The sequence below is a fragment of the Myodes glareolus genome, chromosome 4 (assembly GCF_982192425.1).
Source record: "Myodes glareolus chromosome 4, mMyoGla1.1, whole genome shotgun sequence".
In the NCBI taxonomy this organism is placed as follows: domain Eukaryota; kingdom Metazoa; phylum Chordata; class Mammalia; order Rodentia; family Cricetidae; genus Myodes; species Myodes glareolus.
The window spans coordinates 110,287,099-110,307,591 of record NC_142029.1 but is presented as its reverse complement, the minus strand read 5'-3'; the positions used below and the strand labels follow the sequence as shown (position 1 = coordinate 110,307,591).

The following is a 20,493-nucleotide window of genomic DNA, read 5'->3' as shown; positions in this document are numbered from 1 at the left end:
AGTTGGAAGGCTTCCCTCCGTGTTTGATACCAGTTGCCCCGGGACTGAGCGGGAGTCCTCTAAACAGGGATACCATGTTCTCCAGGTATGAGGTGCAGGCCCGTGACCAATACCAGTGCTCTGTTCCCAGGAACACTTGAGGGGAGAGATCAGCGGAGCTCATGATGCTGCGACTGAAGAATTCATTATCAGGCTCTACCTTATGGATGTAGCATAAAGCAAATTAAAAAAAAAGATTTCACTGTGTATTTCCACTATATATTGTACTGTCCCATGGAGGAATTTTCATGCAAGTATTATACTTTGAATATTAACCTCCCCTCATGTCTCTACTGTCCCCTTTCACCCCTTAGTCCCATTCTTTCCCTGGACAGTTTTACTTCATGTTATACATACATACATACATACATACATACATCCTTTTAATATCTCCATGAAATCTAGGAAGCACAAATAAGAGAAAACTGAAATTTGTCTTTCTGAGACTGACTTAATTTGCTTAATATGACTATGTCTGGCGGCATCCATTTTCTTGCAAATGACATAATTTTGCCTTGATGGCCGCAAAAAAAATTTCACATAAACCAAATTCTTTCTCTCCATTCCTCTTGTCATTAGATACCTAAGGGTTTTTGTTTCCTTAACCTTAAAGCTTGGTTGCCTGTGATGCTGAGGCTGTGACAGAGGCAGCCTGGGCACCTCCTAGTTGAACTTGGTCTCATTGGTTGCACTGCATCCTGAGCTGTCGCAGGGGCAGGGACACTCAGGGAAGGTGACAGAAAGTGGTCAGCACAGAGACCCCCCCAGGTGCCTGTCATTCCCCGTGACTCCTTGGTGCTCTCCTGTCGTTTCTCTTCCTTGTTCAACAGTTGGGAAACGTGGGTATGGCAGGGGCACCTCAAGCTCCATGTGGCCGTGTTTTAGCTCTTCGCAGATCTCTGCTTCTTCCTCCGTCTCATCCAGGTGGAGAGTGGTTCACTTGCTTTTCCTTTCAAGCCAAGACTTGGAGAGTCATCTGGGCATGGTCACCTTTTCTCCTTCAAATCCTGAAGGCCTCAGTGCTTTTCTCAAGGTCAACCTCATCCTCATCTACTACTTCCAGACCAGCTTCCTGTTTCCTAGCCGCCTGGCACCTCACTGTCTCTGTCCTGACCCGCCCTCTGGGCTGAGAGTTATCTTTGACAGTACAGTCATTGTCCTTCTTCCTGCTCTTGGATGGAGCCTGTAGGCTTGAGGGGACTGTGTGCGCTGAACATTGCAGTGACGCTAATTTTCCAAGTACAGGAAGATACTTGTCAGGCTTTCAAAGGCCTCAGTGGGATGGCTGCTGTGTTATAGGACATGGAACGGGGTGGGGGGGCGGTGATTTGTTCCCAAGAACCCCTGAACTTCAATTCTTAGACCTCAGAGGTGAATCATCGTTTCATTTGGGAACTTGATAAGTTCACAGCCGGTACATCCTGAAAAGACATTTTAACCCCTTCCCTCCCGAGTGACCCTCTCCCTCTAATATTCTTGGCATAAGAATGTTTAGTAGCAATGTAACTCAGGAACCCATGAATACATCTAGGCTGGTGGTCGAAAAGAGCAAGACCAACATCCTGCAGAAGAGGAGGAACGCTCAAGCTGGCGGATTAGCCCTCCTGTTAAACACTTTCTCTTCAGCAGCATCGCTGTGCTTACCTGACCTGGAATTTTCTCTGGTGTGTAATTGCACTGGCCAGCACGGCTCTTACCTAACACCCCGTCCTCCCCGGCTTCCTGGTCAAGATAATGAACAGGGGATAGTGGTTCGGTGCAGGGTCCTCTCTAAGGAGCTCAGCTGACCTGTGATCTTAAATTTGAAATAATATGACTGATGAATCATGACAAAAATGACCACGATTTACCTCACAAGGAGAGTTCTACGGGCGTTGCAGGCACTGTGGTTGAGTTTATGCTCAGTGACCCTAGGTGCCCAGATGGGCTCCTTCCTCACCTTCAGAGTAGAAAGTAATGTGAACTTTACAGTATGTCTTAAGGGGAACTGCCAACCACTTCAGACAGTAGGAGGTCCCATGCGGTGGGGCATGAGCTCTGGCAGGTGGGTAGGCGCTATATCGTGGAGGACCTTACTTGGGAACAGGGTTAAACAAGGAGTTTGGCTTCTTTAATTCTTTAGCTAGAGGAACATTGTTGAGGAATTTATGTTAAGCAGTCCTGGGTCAGATTCCTCTTTGGAATGTGGCTACCTTTCCTTCCCCGTCCCCAGCCAAAGGCAGTGGTCAGATTCCCATCTTGTGTCTTTTAATCTATTCTTTTTTTTAAAGTATGTTTTATTGTGTGCTCGTGTTTGGAGTGGAGATGCGCTATGGCTTGTGTGCGCATCAGAGGACAGCTTGAGGGGTCAGTGTGGTTCTCAGAGATCAAAGGCAGGCTGCAAGGCTTGGTGGGAAGCACCTTTACCTGTTGAGCCATCTCTCCAGCTCCTTTGATCTGTCCTGTGAAGCCTGACTCCAATTTAGTGGCAACCACGAAGGCGACATGCTGCTGGATGCACTGGTCAGCGAGTGCCTTGCAGGAGTTTGGGGGCTTCTGCACTCACAATGCTGCTAGCCAGGGCCCTGCTGTGCTTGGACATTCTGGCTTCAGGCTTCCTCAGGTCTTGGCAACAGCACTCTCATGGTGCTGTGTCAGCAAAATCCTGAATTCGTAACAGTTTCTAGCTGCTGGGAATCTTGATGTTTAATGGTCAGTTACTGCTCGCTTGACTTTCTCGTTATTAGTCTGACAGGTTGGCTCTTAACCCTGCATGTCGAGTAATGCTTATTTATGACAGTGATATATCCATGCTGAAAAAGTTTCCAGTGACTATACTTTCAGACAGACATGAGGTTTAGATGAGTCATCTGTACCCCTCTGCTAAGGACGTTCACATCTCCCGTATCTGCTGCCACAGTGATTTTGAAGTTTGCTTTTGTTGGTAAGGGGAAGTGAGGGGGGTGGGCAGGTATAGCATGCTTTACCCTGCCTGTGTGGACAGTGGTTTTAGATGGGGTTAGGCATGTTTTCATACCTAGTGCTCGGGAGAGTAATGAGTTTAGGAGAAAACACAGGTTACACAACTGTTTTGGCAACCTTCAGGAAAAAAGATCAGGCCTGAATTCAAGGCTATGGGGACAGAGAAACGAAGGGGACACAGGAGCAGAATCGGGAGGTGGGAGTGAGAAGGGACAGGGATGGAGCTTCTGTGTCAGTAGTGATCATGTGGGAGGAGAGGCTGGGGAAGTCCATGCTTTGGCTCCAGCAGCATTGTCAAGAGGAATAGGCTGGCACCAGTCAGACGGGAAAGCTTGAAGTAGCAATGTTTTCCCACTCTGTGCAGACAGATATGTGACTGTGAATGAGCCATGTTCCAGGGCCAGATCCACACGCCAGACATGAAGGACCTTGAAGGCCCAGCCACATCAGCACTGTGTAGCATTGGCAATGGGTGTCAGTAGGCCTATTGGTTGAGTGGCCCTTTGCTCTGTTGACATCCTGACATTTGGGGGTTGAAGGACTGGGGGGCAGGTCAGATAGGCACTGAATGTCAATGGGGACTGCAACTCTACCTTACCTGGGCTGTAGAGAGTTCAGATTCTAGGTTTAGTATTGTAGGAGGCTGGTGAGCCCCATCATGAGCACATCAGAGCGGGGAGTGTGGCGGCAGTGGCCACTGACTGACTTAGGCCCTTGGAATGGCCTTATTGACGGTGACTCTGCAGAGGTCTCAGTGGGCAGAGGCCATGCTAGCCTGGAATACTGGGAAGCCTAAGATGAGCACCTTCTGTGCTCAAAAGTCTTCGTTCTGTGCAGTTCACTCAGCCCGCCCACCTCGCTAGCTACTTTAGAAAGTCAGCTTAAAGTCAAGCAAAAAGATGGCATCTCAATGTAAGGCTAAATCTGTCGTTTGTCAACTTGTTATTGACAAATGAACCTTAGTAGCTCAAGGTCATTGTCTGATGGGGCCATTTTCCGTCTCCCACCCCAAGACCCACTCTTAGGAAACTCCCTGTGAGCATACACTGCTGTCCCAGGGAATGGCACTATTTGGTAAACAGTTGGAGCACCCAGTTCACTGCCTGCCTTTTGCAAAACAGTTTAACCTTTTCAGGAGTCTGGGCTACAGTGAAGCCAGATCATAAGGTTCGAGATGTCGCCACTGGTCCAGTCTCTTGAACCCATCTATCCAGTCCTGCCGCTTTCCGGGCCACTGAGCGCTTCAGCCTCTCTGCTCAGTGCTCCTGGCATGTCCCTCTCACACAACACACAGTTGTTTGTGATCGTCTTCCTCAGTGAGAACTGGAGTTCCGAGACCAGGTCCACCGCCAGCATCAGACGTCTCGCGTGCAGAGTTGCTTTGTATCTGGTGAGTAGCGGCTGTTTCCGAGGCCTGGCAGGCAGTCACCACAGTCACCGTGTTAATCAGCACCAGGCTGTCAGTGGAGGGAGTTTGCCAGTGAATCTGCACATGTGCGTCCCGGCACAATGGTGCATGGTGAATGTCTGTTGAGTAAATGTCTGTGGTGTGAGTTCTTCTCTGTCTTCATCTCCAGGTCCCAGCCCGGCAGGTCATTGAGCCCCAGTTTCTTTAGAGAGGAAGGCCCACACGCAGAGTTTTGGGAATAGGAAGTTCCATTCTTTTTTGAAAAATGCAGGCAGCCCTTCACTTTTTGATGTATCTGCCATCAGCTGAGATCTTTGATTTACTTACTATACTTTAGCTTAGAGATGGATTTTTCATTTTAAAGGTTCACTAGACACTGATGCTTGTGGTATTTTGGTTGTTGATGAAGTCTGTGCCTGTAAGAACCGAGGGCCGTGTTCATGTCTAGGAAGGAGAGGGGAGCATGTCTGTAAGAACTGAGGACTGTGCTCATGTCTAGGAAGGAGAGGGAAATGTGCCCAGATCTGGCCTTAGAAATGCAGTGATGGGCTGACAGGTTCTAGTCAAATTATAGTGTTCTTATTTGGGGTACACCATAGTGCATCTGACTTGGGTGAGATAGCGCCACAGAATGATGTGCATGTCCTTTTGAGGAGCATGTTTTGATTTGGGAGAAATGACATATAAAGAATATTAAACATGGATAGTTGTTAGATGAGAATTTAACAAGCTTATTAGTGAAGAAAAGGCTGTGGAACCAGTCTGCTCAGGTTTGACACTGATCCACTACCTATTTGTACTCTGGTGTCTGGGCCAATTCTAGAACCTTTAAATTGGCTTTTTGTCTCTGGGATAAGGGCATGGTGCCCAGGGAGAGCTGGGGACCCGAGGATGTTGTCAGGGGTCAGTGAGAGCCACGGGTGGCTTCACCGTGATGTGTGACACTATACAAACAAGGTTAATGTTGCAGATGACGCCTTGACATTTGAAGATAATAGAGCAGACAAAATGAAGTTTTATTCTTTGGCTGCCTGTGCTCCAAACCTGGCCTTTAAAGAGGGATGACCACTCTGCTCTGTCTATTTCAGATGGAGAAATTAAAGAAATGTTGTCTTAAACTAAATACATGCAGTTGGCTCGTTTGCACCTCTTCATGAATTCTCCCTGGACCCTGGCTTTAGTCCTACGCTGCTGTAGAGTTGAGCTGTCATTAGCCAGGGATGAGTTGGTCTTGCATGGCATGCCTGCTGTCTTAAAGTGTCTAACTGAATAGGATGAAGCTGAGGCGCCCGTGGGTTTGCATAAGGATTTGTCACTGAGGAATGGTGGCATGGAAGAGCTGGTCACACTCCTGGGTACCTTCACACATGCGATGTCATTTCTGTCTCAGGGAAGCCTGTTTATCTTAGAGAATACTGCAGAATAGAGAGAACAGCAGCTCTTGTGGGTCTGTGACCCAGTTGTAGAATTTCTTCTGCAGCCTGCAGTTCATCTTCTGTCTCCTTTGACCTCTTCTAGAGATGGAGGGCTCCCTGCCTCAAAAGCAGTCCAGGCTGGTTCTCTGTAACTTCTGTTCACTGGTTCAGGGTTCCTCTGGGGCCCCAGTTTTGACCTCAGCTCACTCACTCGATCATGGGAGGTGTCTGTGAGACCAGCCTGTGCTCACGAGGTCTCCCCTTTAGTACTCAGACACCTCTGAGCCAAGATTATTTTTTCATAAGCAGGAGAGGCATGCAACTGTAAGCTAGTCTGGGAAATGTGAGGATAACGCAGACTGAAACGGGAGGGCTGTGGCTTAGTGGGCGTGGTAGAACTCAGACTCTAGTAGTGTTTGCTGACGGTAGCAGCTGGCTCACCTTGTTTTAGGATGCATGGCCTGCCGCAGCCACCACAGCTCTCCAGCAGTGCCATGCCCTACCTGAACAGGTGCTCTGTGACTTCCCCTACTCCCTCTCCCTGCCTGCTGGGCTGCTTGTTGTCTTTCCATATTGTTTGTTCATGCACAGTTGTCTTGTCAGTACTCCTGTCCTGACGAGAGCTGATGGGTAGATGCTTGCATTGTGCCCAGTATGCAGCGGGTCGTCACACACTTAGCTCCCCAGGTGTAACTGCTCACGGGGGCATAGAGAGGCCAAGTGACCCCCTTGTAGCTATAGACCAACATTATCTGCTGAGAGTTGTGTGGAGGGCTGTGTGTTCCCTCCTCCTTCCTGCTTGCCCTGCGCCCACCACAGCTGCTCAGAGGCTCTGATGACCCACCTGTGGTCACATCAAGTGGGCATTCCCTCTTCCCCAAACCCTTGCTCTTACCCATTTTTTTTCTGATCCTCTTTTATCTCTTACCAGTTCCTTTTAACTCCCCAAGCTCCAAGCATTGGTTGGCAGCAGGGCTTGCATCTCAGACTCTGTTTTGGCCTGTGGCTACTCATGAACTTTCTGTTCCCATTATCTCCTGAATCCAGACCAGCTTCTTGGACCGAAGATTGGGTCCTGTCCAGCTGCCTACTCAGGGTCTTGATGTGGTCTGTCAGGATCTCAGAGTTGACTCTCACGTCCAGGTTCGTTGACTCTCACGTCCAGGTTCCTATCTCTCTGTATCCCCCACACCTCCGGTGTCTTCCCTACCGAGTTCTGTTGCTCAGATCAGACTTTGGTCTGTTTCTCTCTCTCATGCTGCTCTCCCAATCTGTTGGCCTCTCTGAGTACACCGAGCATGTGACCCCATCTGCCCTCGCTCTGGACCCATCTCCTATACCATGTGACCCCATCTGCCCTCGCTCTGGACCCATCCCCTATACCATGTGACCCCATCTGCCCTTGCTCTGGACCAAGTCTTTGCCTCTGCTGGGGTTTTCCATAGAGACCTTATAAAATGTTAGCAGATGGCCCCTGGGGCCTCACCTGCCCTTGGCCTGCTCCCACTTTCTGTTCTTTCAGCATGATGCAGCCTCGCTGGCCACCCTGTCATGCTACGGTATGCCAGACGTGCCCACCAGAGGGACTGACTCTGCTCTGCTGCCCACCTGGAAGGTCGTCCCAGAGATCTTGACAGACTGTCCCTCACCATCTTCCAGGCTCTGGTCCAGGCTTACTTTCTTCTGAATCCCTCTGCTACCATTAACAGAGAGTTGGCAGCTTCCTGGAGGCTGGGTATCTGTCTTCTCACATCGCTTGTGAATGAAGAGCACTTTGCTACCTAGGGCAGCATTTCTGCCTGCGTGGTTCATAGCTGGCTCCTTGCCATTGTCCGAGTCAAGAAATACTTGAATGAGTAGTATTTTTATCTCTGATTTGCATTGAAGTAATTGAAGGTCTAAGAGGCTAAGTGCTGGGCCAGGGTCGCCATCCCTAGAATTACTAGGCTAGGGCTGAGACCCTGCCATGCCCCCGATTGCTCTCTCTGTGTGTGCTGTCTTTTCTTGTTGCAAGTGCCACACAGCGTGGCTGTGAGGATGAGAGGGATAGTGCACGGGAAAGCGCTTTGCAAACCCCAGTTGCTGAGACATGTAACCTGCCCAAGTCACTGAGAACCCTGGATGCCCACGCTGCTTCTGTTCAGCAGCCCCCAGATTCTCTTGTGTCCTGGGATTTCTCTTTAGGCATGACTGTTTCTGGTGTTGTCAAATTTTATGTTTTTTTGGTCCTTCTGCCCTCACTGTGAGGTAGTCCTGATCCCCTACACCACACACACACACACACACACACACACACACACACACACACACACACATACGCACACACGCACCTCTGGCCTGTCAGCGTAGAGGACGGAGGAGCAGGCTCCTGCATGGCCCTCACTGTTTGTTCTTGTGTGTGTTCCCAGAAAAGCACTTAGGTTAGCAGCAGGAGCTCAGCGGGAGTCTCTTTCTCAGTCTCCCTAGCAACCTGCCTGCCCCTTGCCCCTACTCTGCAGAAGGGTGGAGTGAAGGGATCCCAGTACACAGTAGGAGAAAAAGGCCATGCAGGTCTTAGGTGGCTCCATAAACTACCTTCTTTGGTACTTGAGAAATGAGACCTACACTGAGAACAGGCCTGCCATCTGCCCGGGACCTGATTCCTGGACTCTTCATATGTTGAGTGGTCAGATACAGTTGCCATAGTCCTTAGCTTCTTACTATGGACTCCAGGCCAGGTCAAGCCGTGATTGGTGGGCACAACTCCAATTCTGGGCTGTCTCTGTGCCCTTGTCAGTGTAGTGATGGGCAGAGAAAGCTACACTGACCCACAGGGGTTTGGGCCGCCTCGCCTTCATACTCATTCTGATAGGATGCAGCCTGGCTTTTTACCTGGCACAGCTCTGCAGCCTAGGCACCAGCAGAATTCTAGGGCTCACAATGAAGTAAGTGGCGTCTCTTTAGAAACTGGAGTTTGCAGAGAGCTTTCTGGCCCGGTGCTCTCGACATCAGACAAGCCTGCCTTGAGCTGGACTCTGTCCGTAGCAAGTGAGACAGCCTGCAGGCCTCACGTTCTTCCTGTGGCCTCAGATTGTGGAGCCGATGAACAGAAAAGGTGGTGCAGAGGCTTGTGGAGCGGATGCTTCTGGCCATCTTGGAGCAGCTGCGTGGAGCAGCACCTGGACCGTAAGGAGCTAGGCTGGACACACAGCTGTGCCTGTTTGGGACCCGGGGCCAGCAGCTCCCAGCCTCAGCTTCCTGTCTGTGTTTGTCGAGTGCTACTGGGGAGGGCGCGCCTGGGAAGCAGTAGCTGCTGTTCTCAGTTGTGGGTGGCTGGTGGCCCTGTGGAGTAACAAAGAGGGTGAGCTGCTTTCAGTCTGTCCTGAGTTCAGACCCTTAGTCAGTTATTGCTCACTAAATATTTTATGTTGTTTATTGTGGGTTTTCACCAGACTTGACCTTGTGCTGGTTCCCTCACAGTCTTTAAACTTGGAAAGTTCGTTGTACTGATCTGAATTTCTTCCATCATGTAGAATAGTAGAAGCGGCGTTCCTAGGAGCCGTGGTCAGTGTGAAGCGAGGGCTCAAAGTGGTCCATAGTTCCTACCTTCATCTTCCCATTCTGACGGTTTGCTGAAGAACTGCTTCAGTTCGACCTTTGTCCTCCACCCAGCACATTTCTGCTAAGTGCCTGTTACTCTCAGCATTTCCTGACAACCCAGGGGGTTCATTTGCCATCCGGAGAAGTGGGGAGCAGAGGTCCAGCCAGTGAGGCAGCAGCCACCAGCTAGTGCTCTTGTGAAGGTACAAACTGAGTCACGAGGTGTCACAGATAAGGAGCCATTTCTTCTGCCTGGAGAGTATCGGGAAGGTTGTGAGCGAGAGCTGACCAAGCGTGGGAGGGGCTGTGGCAGCTGACAGTGCCCAGAAGACGGTGCCCAAGGGGAAGTACAGGATTAGTTGTGAGTATAGGTGCTCAGAGTGTCGGGGCCATGGGTGCTCAAGGGGAAGTACAGGATTAGTTGTGAGTATAGGTGCCCAGTGTGTTGGTGGCTGTGGGTCATGCTGCTTTAGAAGGCCTGGGAGAGCCAATGGCACTGGGGACCTGCCACTGTGGTGGGTGAAGCCCGTGTTGCTGACATTTCCAGGAGGGCAGAGCCTAAGGCTCCTTATAGCACTGTTGGAGCTCAGCAGTGTCTACGACAAGTGTTGTACAAGCTACCGAGGGAATTAAAATGCTCCTAGAAGCCAAATTAAGACAGGAAACAGGTGAAGTTAACTTTGTCTAAGCCCGGGTATCCAAAATATTATTTCAACATGCAATTTTTGACACTAATCTACCAAAAATATGGTCTGTATTAAGCAACACAGCTCATTTTGGAGATCTGTCACATTTAAGGTTTTATAAGTTATGTGAATGTGTCTGTGTGGGTGTGAGCAGGTGTGTATGGGTGTGTCGGTGGAGGGCAGAAGAGTCCATCAGACTGTGTGTGTGTGAGCAGGTGTGTACGGGTGAATCTGTGGAGGGCAGAAGAGGGCATCAGATTTCCTAGAGAAGGAGTCGCAGGCATTGGAGCTGCCCTGTGGGTGCTGAAAATGGAACTCAGAGCATTGCTCACTTTGACTGTGGAGCTATCCTCCAGTCCTTCAGCAGTATTTTAAATGCTCAGATTTCAGTATTCGGCAGAAGGTTTAGTTGGTCTGGGATGAAGGGAGTTGGGAGGAACCTTTGTTCTGCAGAGCCTGCTCTTGATGGCAGGAACCAGCCTTTGAGCACATCTGCCCAGCAGCCAACTTTTAACTAGGTGAAAGAAAGCACTGAGGATTCTGTCTTCCATAGGTTATACGGTCAATTAAAAAACAAAACATCAGTGATCTGTTCCAAGTGTCCAACTCAGGTCCAAGGGCAGCCTCTCTGGGTGGTAAGCTTCCATGTGCTGCTCACTGGGTCCGCTTTGGCCCACTGAGGACCCTGGACACGTCTAGGAGTAGGTTGGTTCTAGTGTTTCAGGAGCTCTACAAAGCAGCCTTCGTACCCAATCAACAGAGGATAATCAGGCTGTGAAAAATCTCGTGCCTCGCCGGGGTTCTTGTAACTCCATGCATGCGGCAGAACTGAGGCTCAGCCCTGATCTCAACCAGGCTCTTATTTCCAGCTGTTTCCTGTGGCATGATGTAGTGCGAATCTAATTGGTCTTAATAAAAACCTGGAGTCAGATATAGGGGTGAATACTGAAAGATCAGAGAAGCAGAGCAGCAGACACTAGTTCTGACCTCTACCCCAGACCAAAACCGTGATCCTGTCCCTATAAGTACTCAGACTGAATCCTGAGCTCCTGTCTCCTCCCACCACATACTCCTCTCTCCGCCCAGCCATATCCCTTCCCATCTCCACCTCCCTAGAGCTGGGATTAAAGGTGTGAGCCACCACCACTTTACCCTGTTTCTTTTTTAGGCTGATCCAATCTCAGGTAGCCCAGAGTGGCCTTGAACTCACAGCCATCCATCTGCCTCTGTCTCCCAAGTGCTGGGATTAAAGGTGTACACCACCACTGGCTGGCCTCTGTGACTAACTAGTGTGTCTAGCTCTACACTCTGATCTTCCGGCAAGCTTTATTTGTTAAAGCAACAACAAAATACCACCACAGTTTCCCTACTAGGATTCAGTGTCATATTCATTATGATCTCTGAAGTGGAGGGAAAAGAGGTCATTGTAGAACATACAACATATATATATGTTCATCAGTGTGCACACGTGTGGGAACTGGATAGTTACAATTGGAACAAAACCATAACCTCATCTCCTGCATCCCTACCTCCAGGCTCCTCCCACTGGCCTCTTAGGAGGCTCCAAGGTTGGCCAGTTGCCATGGGCTTCCGTTGGTGGGTGTGGGACATAGCCTATGAAGTCCCATTAGAATCAGGGAGAACTCAGTGTTTGTGATGGTTCCGTTTCCTTGGTGAAGGGAGTCAGAGGCTGCGGGTGCCCAGCTGATAGCGTCAACTTCCGTCTTACTGGGTACATCAGGTATGTGCATTGTGGTTTCTTACTGGAAAAAAACGTTGATTAAAGAATGTAACTGCCTGTGTGTAGGGAACTCTATTGGGGGTGCAGTTAGTAAGAGTGTGGGTAAAGGCAGGTCTGAGCTGTCGGGGGACACCTTCTGAAATGGCAAGACCCTAAAGAGAACTAAGGGCAGAAAGGTATGTGGCGTGTGCCCACAGGGTGGTGCCTGTGCAGGCTTGTAGGCAAACCTCGTGGGCTGGCAGTGGGTGGTGCTACTCTCTCATTGGGTAAGCTGGGGGCTCTGGAGGAATATTTAAATCAGGGCAGAACATCAGAGTCGTGTCAAGGTTAAAGAGTTTATTACCACTGACACAGATGCCAGTAACCTCAGGACAGAGGCCCTGCGAGAGTTGGGTCCTCCCAGAGGTGAAGCTGCCTTTCTGTTCCTGAGTCCCACCATGTCTTGGCTCCCCTGCTTTTGTCTCAGGACACTGAATAGCTTCTGTAGTTCCTTCTTCTCACTTCACATGCAGAGCTTGTCCAGCCACAGTGGCCCCTCATGATCTCAGATTCCAGAACTGCAGGCCAATTGCTCAGCTTCTGCATGAAGAAAACTGTCCATTTGCAAAGTCCTGTGGTGTCCACAAGTGCAGCCTGGCCCAGGAGAACACCTGCTTCACTCCCTCAGGCTAGCACTTGGGGGTCCCCAGTGCTCAGAGGACTGAATGCCAACTGTGTGGACCAGTTCTCCCTGTTTTTCCTGATTTTTCTTTTTAATATAATTATTTAAACGTTGCAAGGAGGGGGCTGGAGAGATGGCTCAGTGGTTAAGAGCATTGTCTGCCTTTCCAAAGGTCCTGAGTTCAATTCCCAGCAACCACATGGTGGCTCACAACCATCTGTAATGAGATCTGGTGCCCTCTTCTGGCCTGCAGGCATACACTCAGACAAAATATTGTATACATAATAAATAAATAAATATTTAAAAAAAAACAAAAAAGCAAAAAAAAAAAAAAAACCAAACGTTGCAAGGAGGTTGTTAATTTGTTTCCCAGTTGCTCAGTTCTAAAATAAATCACACAGAAATTATATTATTTAAAACTTGCTTGACCCATTAACTCTAACTTCTTATTGGCTTACTCTTACATCTTAATTTAACCCATCTCCATTAATCTGTGTGTCGCCATGTGGCTGTGGCTTACCGGCTAAAGTTCTGGCATCTGTCTCCATGGCTTCTCTCTAAACTTCGCCTTCCTTCTCCCAACTTTCAGTTTGGTTTACCTCTGTTCCCCGTGCAGGCCCAAGAGAGTTTCTTATTGACCACTGGCATTCACATGGGAATATAGAGGGAAATCCCATATCATTTCAGGCCTCCTTTCCTTAGACCTGCCTCCTAACTGCAGCTAACTTGTCCAGTTTACTTAAAAAACAAACAAACAAAAAAAGTTTCTTTCCAGGATCAAGGGTCTGCCCTGGAATACAGGAAGGCCAGATCTATACTGGAGGAGACACAGGAGCCTCCTATATCTCCTCCAGGCAGGCAGAACCATCCCTCCTATGTCTTTTCCAGTATGGACAGCCCCATGTCCCCTCCTGACAGAACCACTCTGCTCGTGTCTCCTGCAGTGTAGACCTGGCCCTCTATGTCTCCTGTAGTGTAGATCTGACCCTCCCGTGTCCCCTGCAGTGTAGACCTAGCCCTCTATGTCTCCTGTAGTGTAGATCTGACCCTCCCGTGTCCCCTGCAGTGTAGACCTGGCCCTCCTGTGTCCCCTGCAGTGTAGACCTGACCCTCCCGTGTCTCCTGCAGTGTAGACCTGGCCCTCCTGTGTCCCCAGGGCAGACCTGGCCCTCTGTGTCCCCAGGGCAGACCTGGCCCTCTGTGTCCCCAGGGCAGACCTTGCCCTCCGTGTCCCCAGGGCAGACCTGGCCCTCTTGTGTCCCCAGGGCAGACCTGGCCCTCTGTGTCCCCAGGGCAGACCTGGCCCTCCTATGTCCCCAGGGCAGACCTGGCCCTCCTATGTCCTCAGGGCAGACCTTGCCCTCCGTGTCCCCAGTGTAGACCTTGCCCTCCTGTGTCCTCAGGGCAGACCTGGCCCTCCTGTGTCCCCAGGGCAGACCTGGCCCTCCTGTGTCCCCAGGGCAGACCTGGCCCTCTGTGTCCCCAGGGCAGACCTGGCTCTCTGTGTCCCCAGGGCAGACCTGGCTCTCTGTGTCCCCAGGGCAGACCCATGACCCTGCCCCTCTTCATCAGCTTCTTTCCTGTGCTCTTTGCTCTGCTTTTCTTCTCTTCCTTGAAAAATGTCCTCATTTCTGCCCCAAACACCCTCTGCTTACCCTCGTTATTAAGATAAAACCAGAAACCCCCTTTCTGGTTCAGCAAACTTCAAGTCTGCACTTCACTTTCCAAAATGTGCCCTCTCTTTACGGTTCAGGAGATGATGAAGGTGTCCCTGCCGCATGGGCATCATCTGTGCATTGAGTGTGTTCAGCCGGTTTGTTTTTCATGGCAAAATTCTCTCCAGGAAGGAATCACATACTCAGTTACATTCCAGAACACGCTGTTACTTAGACAAGTGAGAAAAAGTTTGGGACATCAACAACGACCTGCAGTTGTTGGTCTCAACCCATCTCATCCCCCACTGGTATCCTCCACAGCAGACCTGGTGCAGTGACTAGTGCGTGCAACTTAGATCTGACTTAGAGGTCTGCTCAACAGTGACCTTGGCATTCCTGAGCCCTGCGGTTCCCTTTCCTCTTCTCCACACCTGCTGACCCACAGCCTGAGGAGTGAACCTGTGAAATACGATCTCGGAGATGGGTGGGGTCAAAGAGAGGACCTAAGAAATGGAACAAAGCTCTGGGGCCTCTGTGGAAGGCCTGGTGGATGTCTGAGATGACGGACACTGCCTGGTCTTGAGGATGAATGAGACGGTTATGTAAGAAGAGCCATCCATCCTTTGTGTGGCCCATTTTCTTATGAGTTCATCCCTGTCTCCTGGTTGATGACAGGGCTGGAAGGAGGGAGTCAGAAATAAAATATGTTCTGTTGATCCAGGGGTCTGAAGGTCAGACCCCGGACTACTGAGTAAGCCTTGGCATTGCCTAAGGCCACTGGGTTCTTGGAGGACTGGTGTCCCCAGTAGTGGATTATGGCTACTTCTGCAGGGAGCTGGAGGACTCCCAAGAGCTTGGCTTTAAGGGGTCCTTTAACTATGGGAGTGCCCTTGGTAGTGAGGAAGCCTCTTTCCTTTAAGAGGACTAAGTGGAAATGGGCTATTAAAAAGGCAAATTTAGAGTCAGTGTAGATGTTAGCCCGTTGACCTTTGGCTAGCTGGAGTGCTCAGCCTTTTGTAAAGAGGCTCCCGTTGGCAGGCGGGCCATTTTAACTGTTTTAGTGGGAGTGATCTCTGCATATGCTGCTGCCTGGAGGTTTCCTGATCTGTCTGTAAGAGAAATTACATCAACAAGCAGGGCGAGTTGGGGGTTTGTAAGTGGTTGGTCTAGGAGACCAGGCCAAGGTGAGCATAAAGCCTCCACAGCCTCTGGACAGGAATAAGAGGAAGGAGGTACGGGGGAGGGAGCAGGAAGGAGAGTTTCAGGGTTTAGGTAGGACTGGGGGCCGAGGTAATTTGAGAGTTTTCTAGAAACAGTAAGTGAAAGACTTGGACTTGTGAAGGCCCAAGGAGGGAGAGAGAGGGATGACTCAGAAGGTCTGCGAGGCGGTGGGTGGAATATACCATGATTGGCCTGGACAGGGCGATCTTGAGAGCCTCCTGGGTGAGTTTAGCTGCTGCTGCCAGGGCTCTCAGGCATGGTTGCCATCCACAGACGGTGAGGTTCAGCTGTTTGGATAAAAAGGCGGCAGCCCGATTCAAAGGCCCAGCCTGTTGGGTTAGAACTCTGGTGGCCACTCCTAACCTCTCGTCTGTATAAAGGCGGTAAGGTCTCATGGGGTCTGGAAGAGCAAGGGCAGGGGCTGTTAGAAGGGCATCTCACAGTAGGGAGAAGTGGCAGCGATGGACAAGGACTGGGTGGGTGAGAGGTACCATGGGGGTCTCTCTGGCTGCCTGGTACAGAGGCTTGGCTATAATGGCAAAGTTAGGGATCCAATGACGGAAGAACCCTAGCAGGCCCAAAAATGAGAGGATTTGAGCCCCTGTGGTTGAGGGCTGTAAATCCCGCAGGGCATGTACCCTGTCAGAGGTGAGGGTCTTAGACCTAGGGGTGAGTTGAACACCCAAATATACTACTGTAGGAGAGCACAGCTGAGCCTTAGCTGGTGAGACTTGATCTCCCAGGGATCTGAGGAAGTTCAGGAGTGAAGAGGTGGCCTGTTGGGACAGAAGCAATGTGGGACTGCAGAGAAGGAGGTCACCAACCTATTGATGAAGTGTGCTAGGACCTGGGTCAAAGGTCAATAGATCCCAAGCCAGGGCTTGGCCAAAGAACTGGGGGCTGTTCCAAAATCCCTGAGGGAGAACAGTCCATGTAAGCTGTCTGGAGGACTTGGAGTCAGGGTCCCCCTAGGTGAAGGCAAAGAGGAAGTATGAGTCAGGGTGTAAAAGGGCCAGTAAAGAAGGCTTCTTTCAGGTCCAGGGCAGTAAAGTGGGAGGTGGCAGGAGGGACATTAGACAGGAGATTGTACCCCCGGGGTGTTAACCACTGGATGAATTGGAAGAACCGCCTCATTTATGAGGTGGAAGTCTTGAACCGAACAGTAAGCACCAGAATGCTTATGCACGGGAAGGATGGGAGTGTTGCAGGGTGAGTCGATAGGAATTAAAAGTCCCCGAGATAGAAGGCGGGCGATAATAGGCTTAAGACCTCAGCAGTGAGTTTCAGGAATAGGAAACTGGGCTCTGGAAGGGAAAGAAGAGGGTTCTTGAGGTCCACTGGGACTGGCTGGTGGTAAGTAGCAACCATGGCGGTGGAAATATCCCATTCTTGGGCATCTACTGGATCAGGGAGAATAGGGACAGGACAGTCTGGGGTAGGAGCTTGTGAGGCTATTAAGACAAGAAGGCCAAAGTGAGTGTGACCCCGAAGCAGCTAAGAATATCTCTACCAAGTAGGGGTGCAGGGCAAGCAGGTGTGACCAGGAAAGAGTGAGGAAAGAATCGCCTGCAAGAATGCAGGGCAGGGACATGGTCTTAAATGGGAAGGAGTGGGTCCCGTCCACCCCCATGACAAAAATTGGTGAGGGACTTGAGTGAGATGTTAAAACAGAGTAGGTAGCTCCCGTGTCCAAAAGAAGTGTAATGTATTTAACTCGCTACCTACAGCATTACCCTAGGCTCAGAGAGGGCGATGGGAGTCACCAAGTCTGGGCAGCATCAATCCTCTGCCCAGGTTTCATGGATACAGTGCTCCCTGATGGCTTTCCAGCCCCCTAGAGAGGAGACAGAAAAGGAAGACAGGGAAACCATGTGTCTGGTTTTGGGGAGCAGTTTAAATACCTGGTGGGAGTGGTCTTGAGCATCTCAGGTTGAGGGAGGTCATCATTTGGTGGGCTTTCTGAGTTGCAGCAGGGGTTGGAGAGAGATGGGGGAAGGGGCTTGGAGTGGCACTTCCACCTGAACAATGTGGGCAGGTGTGAACGAACTCCATGGACATCCTTACACGTAGTCTGGTGTGAATGAGCTCCATGGACATCCTTACATGTGGACAAGTGTGAACGAGCTCCATGGACATCCTTACACGTGGACAGGTGTGAACGGGTGCCATGGACATCCTTACACATGGGCAGGTGTGAACAAGCTCCATGGACATCCTTACACGTGGGCAGGTGTGAACGAGCTCCATGGACATCTTAACACATGGGCAGGTGTGAACGGGTGCTGTGGACATTCTTAAACATGGGCAGGTGTGAATGAGCTCCATGGACATCTTTACACATGGGCAGGTGTGAACGGGTGCCATGGACATCCTTACACGTGGGCAGGTGTGAACAAGCTCCATGGACATCCTTACACGTGGGCAGGTGTGAACGAGCTCCATGGACATCCTTACACATGGGCAGGTGTGAACAGAGCTTTAATATTTCTTAGGATCTATTCTCCCCAGGACTGGGCCTTCCTCTTGTTACTTCTCTCATGATAGTGTCACTAGCCAGCTTGTGCCCCACCCAGTGTCTCTAGACCTCGGAGTCCTCTTTATGATCCGTGCAGGTCCCCACTGGCCACATCTGATCTGGCATGAAGGCTTAGACATTAGACTGGCAAGCAACTCCAAACTCGTTCTCACATTGACTGCCTCCCATCCGAGACCCCACCGCCCACTAGAACATTCCTCCTGTGCTTCCCCTGGAACACATGGCTCACTGTGCCTCCCTATGTGTGCCGAGTTGTTTTCTTTTCTTTTCTTTTCTTTTCTTTTCTTTTCTTTTCTTTTCTTTTCTTTTCTTTTCCAGCTTGACACAATCAGGGTCAGTCTGGGATGAGGGAACCTCAATTAAGAAAATGTCTCCATCAGACTGTAGGCAAGTGGGGCATTTTCTTGACCAGTGACTGATGTGGAGGGCCCATCCTGCTGGGTGGTCCTGAGTGTGTTTTAAAAAGCAAGCTGGTGGCTGGAGAGGTGGCTCAGTGATTAAGAGCAATGCCTGCTCTGCCAGAGTCAAGTGTAGGTGTGTGAGATGTCTGGTGCAGCCGGCACCATCCCTGACCAGGGGCAGGTGGAGCCCTCCCTGACTAGACAAGCGCTTTCCCCATCCTCCCTCCCTGGATCTCATTGTGGAGAGGTGTCAGGACCTGGGGAAGAGGCCCGACAACTGTTCTTGTGAACTTTAACACGGTGTCACAAAGTCTTGTGGAAGTTCTTGCCAGGACTTTTCATACTTCCAGCAGCGCTGGGCGGTCACCATTGCAGAACGACCCACGAAGAGAAGGGGCTTGTTTTGACTCACAGTTTGAAGGTTTCAGTTAGATCTCCCTTGGTGGGTACAGCATAACATGGTAGGATCCTGTGATAGTAATACTGGTCACCTTTTGATTGACAGCAACACGAGAGAGAGAGAGAGAAGGGGCTTGCCTCTGACCTAGGCCCCGCCCCTCAAGGGTTCAACCCCTCTCAACAGCACCATAGGCTGGATATGGGGCTTGTGATAGCTGGGCCACTGGGGAAGCACCTGGTGGCTATTGCTAGTACCCACTTTTCCTAGATGTGCTATGGAGGTGTTGCCCATTTTCTGAGCTTACCCTCTCGCTTTTTGAGGCATCTATGAGGTGCTAAAAGTTTTGAATGAGATTCTCAATTCAAATCAGCCACACCGTGGATCTGAGCAGGCTCCACTCCGTGCAGCACACCCTGCTCTAAGTAACGTGGTCCCCGGAAGACAGAGCAGTCTTCACTTCTAGCTCAGCTCTGGAGGATGCCCAGCACTTGCAGGTGCTCAGGAGGGTTTGGATGGAGTTGTCTTTGGCCCAGACCTCGTCATGACCTGTTCTTGCCCCCGATTTACAAGTTGTAGATCTGCATATTCATTGTTTCGACTGTGCTGCCTATCTCTGTTCCCCAGTGTTGGGGTCACCGGCATGTGCAGCCATTCCTGGTATAACGAGGGTATTGGGGTTCTGAACATAAGTCCTCGTATATGTGGTGTCATCATTTACCCACTGAGTCCTCTCCCCACCTCTGAGGTTTCTTTTATTCCCTTTGTTCCACTCCTCCCTGATCACAGTTGTTCTCCTTGCAGAGACTCCTTGCCCGGGACAGGGGATTGCAGCCTTTCTTCCAGGAACTCTCTGGACACATCTTGCCAGCATCCTCCCTCTAGCAAAAATGCGTCAGCTCAAGGGGAAGCCAAAGAAGGAGACATCCAAGGACAAGAAGGAGCGGAAGCAGGCCATGCAGGAGGCCCGGCAGCAGATCACCACAGTGGTGCTGCCCACCCTGGCTGTGGTGGTGCTCCTGATCGTGGTGTTCGTGTATGTGGCCACGCGCCCTGCCGTCACCGAGTGAACCCCTCCGTTCCAGCTCTCCTGCAGAGATGTCTACAGTGCCGAGCTCCCAGCAGGAGGGCCCTGTCTTCTCTGCTCTTTGACTTGACTAAAATTTCTCTACTTTGTTTGGGGGAGGGAATAGGGAATATTTTATCAGTGAATGTGCCATACACCTGATGGTCCACTTCATGTGCCTTTCAGACTTCAAAGCAGAGTGCGTGTGCGTGCGTGCGTGTGTGTGTGTGTGTGTGTGTGTGTGTTTCTTTTTCTCCTGAAATCGATGTGTAACTGCGCCTGGGGAGCCAAGGACTCCCTGGGCGAGGCTGTTGGTTGGAATCAGTGCCACCTCCCTCCCGTCCCTGCAACATGCTCTCCTGCTCACGACTTCCTAAGGGGACAGCATTTCTGCTCTGTACTTGATGGGATCTGAAATATGTTGACTCAAAGTGAAATATTTATTTTTTGAATAAAGGAGATAATAGTCTTAAACTGGGTGTTTGTCTTGTTCTGTGTCCGTTTCTCTACTTCCCCTCCCCTGGGGCTGTTTCCACTTCCCCGTTAGCTTGCTACTGTTCTACACTTGCAGGAACATGGTGTGTCTTGACCAGATTTTTGTAAGGCTGAGGAGGAAGTCTGAGTGCTAACTGACCTCTTTTGAGCAAAGTGAGAGTTCTCATTGGACCACACATGCTTTCTGGCTGGTTAGCTTTTCCTGCTGGATGCTATATTTGCAAATAGCAAC

The 20,493-nt window shown here is 50.4% G+C and overlaps 1 protein-coding gene across 23 annotated transcripts in view; it reads left to right on the top strand.

Annotated features, from left to right (window-relative positions):
• Nucleotides 1–20,240, top strand: part of Smco4 (single-pass membrane protein with coiled-coil domains 4) — a 54,476-nt gene extending 34,236 nt beyond the window's left edge. For 11 of the 23 annotated variants that reach the window (XR_015001915.2, XR_015001926.2, XR_015001917.2 and 8 more), the window contains one exon: nt 19,505–19,577. Coding sequence is in view for 12 of the 23 variants with exons in the window: in XM_085689902.2 (XP_085546028.1) it covers nt 19,591–19,770 (180 nt within the window). In the remaining 11 variants the exon portion in view is untranslated. The other 12 variants (XM_085689902.2, XM_048434002.3, XM_087905860.1 and 9 more) reach the window with 7 other exon arrangements.
• Nucleotides 20,241–20,493: the final 253 nt, after the last annotated feature.